The 3,905-nt window shown below is 39.3% G+C and overlaps 1 protein-coding gene across 1 annotated transcript; it reads right to left on the bottom strand.

The window, feature by feature from the left end:
• Positions 1 to 1,661: 1,661 nt before the first annotated feature.
• Positions 1,662 to 3,497, bottom strand: LOC115965968. The gene is made up of 2 exons (XM_031085298.1): positions 3,052 to 3,497; positions 1,662 to 1,914 (listed from the first exon to the last, which is right to left on the bottom strand). The coding sequence occupies exons 1-2, from the start codon at positions 3,495 to 3,497 to the stop codon at positions 1,662 to 1,664; spliced, it is 699 nt and encodes a 232-aa protein (XP_030941158.1).
• Between the last annotated feature and the right edge of the window lie 408 nt (positions 3,498 to 3,905).

The raw sequence follows: 3,905 nt of genomic DNA, 5'->3' as shown, positions 1-3,905 counted from the left end.
AAAAAGAGGTGCCCTCTACAATGGAGATAGTTCTAGCAACTCTCCCATTACTTGCCCACGGTGATCTTAAAAGTAAAGACTCCTGATCTTCAGAGGCAGCACTCTCCCAAACTACCAAGGGTCCACCAAAAGAGAAAATTGTAATAAAGAAGAAGTAGTTTAGAGTAGTTTCTTTTTTCCTTTTTTATCTATTGTTTTCATTTTCAAAACTTGTAATCTAGTTTGACCTTTTGTAAGCAATTTGCCTTTTTCTAAGGCTCGGATCAATGATAATTTACAAGTTTTTCCTTCATATTTGTGATATTGATGTTGATTCTAACATAGTTTATGTTTTATGTAACACTTAACTAACATGGAAATGAGATAAAGCTCCATTTAGTTTTCTGCACAAGTGGTAGCATAGTTATCCCACCTTATATGATCAGTAGCAAGATAAGTTAAATCTGCTAAGTTCCCTGTCTTGGCAAAGTACAATTTTTACTTTAAAAACATACACATTGATATAGTATGCATATAGATTTAACTCTACTTAATCCTCCACTCATTAGTAAGTTTAAAGGACTAGAGGGGTAATTAATTCTCAAACAGATATAGGTATTCCTGTAAATGCTTTAAGTGATGTTCATGAGCTTTTTTTTAAAAAAACATGTTACCACAATGAAGACCTTTGCCATGTAGAGTGGCTGACCCCATTTGACATTCAAATATTTAGTAGGTAGTACTAACTTACCTCAGGCATGTGGTCCGAGGGGCCAAGTATGGCTAAGACTTTGTTTTAATACTTAGCAGAATGATAGGAAGTATTAATTTACCCAAAGCATGTGGTACGAGAAGCCAAGCATGACAAGGTTTTGTTTAGCACTTAGAAAGATGTCATTAAGTATTAATTTACCTAAAACATGTGGTCCGAGGATCCAAGTATGACTAAGGTTCTATTTAATACTTAGAAAGATGTCATTAAGTATTAATTTACCCAAAGCATGTGGTCCAAGGATCCAGGCATGACTAAGGTTATGTTTAATACTTAGAAAGATGCCATTAAATATTAATTTATCCAAAGCATGTAGTCTGAGGATTCAAGCATGACTAAGGTTCTGTTTAACACTTAGAAAGATGTTATTAAGTATTAATTTACCCAAAACATGTAGTCCGAGGATCCAGGCATGACTAAGTTTTTGTTTAACACTTAGAAAGATGTCTGAAAATATCAATTTACCCAAGGGATATGGTTCGAGGAGCCAGATATGACCAAGGTTCTGTTTGATATTCAAATAAATAATAGAAAGTACAACACATAACGTAATAAAAGAGAAGATGACAAGGAAAACTTTCATTAATAATAATACATTCTCAAGTTGTTTACATTCCTGAGGCGTGGTACAACATTTTCATCTAGATCTTCAAAATAATATGCACATATTCCAACCACCGAGGTGATGCGATATGGCCTTTCCCAGTTGGGCCCTAACTTTCCCCATGCTGAGTTCTTTGCAATACTTAAAACCTTTCTTAATACCAAGTCTCCAAGTGCCAGTGGCCTTAGCCTCACGTTGACATCATATTTTTACTTGAGCTTGTGTTGATAATAAGCCAATTGGACTATGGCAATTTCTCTTCATTCTTCAATTAAGTCTAAGCCCTTCCCTAACAGTCCATCATTGTTACTCGGAACTCGTTTTCAACGTTGGGAATCCAATCTCCAGAGGAATAATAGCCTCAGCATCATAAGTCATTGAAAATGGTGTTTCCCTTGTTGACCTATGAGGCGTGGTTTGATAGGTCCAAAGGACGTGTGACAACTCTTCCACCCATTTTCCTTTTGCATTGTCCAATCTCTTTTTGAGTCTATTTACTATGACCTTATTGACAGTCTCGCCCTGTCCATTCCCCTGTGGGTAAGCTAGGGTGGAATACCTATTCGTAATTCTCAGGTCACAACAATACCTCCTTAAGGTTTTGCTATCAAACTGAAGACCATTATCAGAGATGAAGGTGTGGGGGATCCCAAACCGAGTGACAATATTTTTCTAAACAAATCTCTTAGCGTCCACGTCCCTGATATTTGCCAATGGTTTAGCTTCAACCCACTTAGTGAAGTAATTTGTGTCGACCAGTAACCACCTCTTATTTCCTGCTACCTTAGGGAAAGGTCCAACAATATCTAAACCCTATTGAGCAAAGGGCCAAGGGCTGGATAGAGGATTAAGGACTCCTCCTAGTTAATGAATGTTTGGGGCAAATTTTTGGCACTGGTCACACTTCTTCACATATTCTTATACTTCCTTCTGCATGTTCGGCCACTAATATCCCTATGTAAGGGCTCTGTGAGACAAGGATCTGCCTCCTGTGTAACTTCCACAAATCCCTTCATGTTATTCCTCCAAAAGTAGCTCTGATGCCTTAGGGTGTATGCATAGCAAGTACGGCCTAGAAAAAAGCACTTATACAACTTTTGGTCCTCGGACAGCCAAAACCAAGGAGCCTTTCTTCACATCTTGTTAGCCTCTAACTTCTTTTCGGGTAAGATATCCTCCTTAAGGAACAATACTATGGAGTCCATCCAGTTAGGTCCCACCCTAATTTGATGGATATGGACCACCTCATTTTTTGTCTCAGTAGGCTTAAAAAGATTTTCAACAAGGACAACCTGAGGCAGGCTCTGTGCCGAAGAGGTTGCAAGCGTAGCCAGAAAATCAGTATGGGTGTTTTCACTTCTAGAAATGTGCTGTAAATTGAAAGACTCAAACCCTGACTATAAATGCCTAACCTGACTTAAGTATTCTTGCATTCTTACATCCCTGGCCTACAACTAGCCTTGAATCTGAGAATATTTCCACTGCTTTTCCACCTATTTTCTGAACCATAGTCATTCCTACCAACTGAGCTTCGTACTCAGTTTCATTGTTTGTGGCCAAGAAGCCCAATCTCAAGGATTTCTCAATTATGATCCTCTTTGGAGATATCAAAACTAGCCCTACTCCAGATCCTCTATGATTTGCTGCACCATCAACGTATACCCTCCAGGACAAAGGTTCTTATAAGGAGACTAACCCAACCGATTTTCCATCCATGTTCTGCTTCTCCATTCTCTCTTCTAATAGGGATTCAACAAATTCGGCCACCAAATCAGCAAGGACTTGACCCTTGACAGAGGTGCGAGGCATGTACTTGTTATCAAAAGCCCCTATGATCGTACCCCACTTGGCAATCCTCCCTGTATAATCAGCACTTTGGAGTAGAGATCTGGGCGGAAGTTGGGTTAGAATAACAATTGTGTGTGATTGGAAGTAGTGGGGGAGCTTATGCGTAGCATGCACCACTGCCAATATGACCTTTTCTAGTGGTAGGTAACAAACCTTGGCCTCATGTAGTGACTTGCTTACATAGTAAACTGGCATTTGCACACCATTATCAACCCGTACCAGTACCAAGCTCACTGCGTGGGAGGCCACTGCAATAAAAGCAAACAAAATCTCATTCACCTCAGGTCTAGACATAATGGGTGATCGAGAAAGGTATTCCTTCAACTGCTGGAAGGTCAGGACACACTCCTCTGTCCATTCGAATCCCTTTCACTTATTCAACAACTAAAAGAAAGGCCTACACCCATCTACTGACTAAGAGATAAATCAGTTTAAGGCAGCAGTCATTCCTGTTAACTTTTAGACCTCTTTGGGGTTTCTAGGTGGCTGTAAATTGTTAATTGCTTTAATTTGGTCAGGATTGACTTCAATTCCATGGTGAATAACCTTGTATCCCAAGAACTTCCCTAATCCCACACTAAAAGAGTATTTAGAAGCATTAAGTCGCAGCTTGTGTCTTCTCAAGATCTCAAAGATATTCCCGAGGTCGTTAATATGCTCGGATTCTAACTTACTCTTGACCACTATGTCGTCTATATAAAT

This window comes from Quercus lobata, chromosome 2, assembly GCF_001633185.2.
Source record: "Quercus lobata isolate SW786 chromosome 2, ValleyOak3.0 Primary Assembly, whole genome shotgun sequence".
In the NCBI taxonomy this organism is placed as follows: Eukaryota; Viridiplantae; Streptophyta; class Magnoliopsida; order Fagales; family Fagaceae; genus Quercus; species Quercus lobata.
The sequence above is the reverse complement of the archived record's forward strand: the minus strand, read 5'-3'. Positions and strand labels throughout refer to the sequence as shown.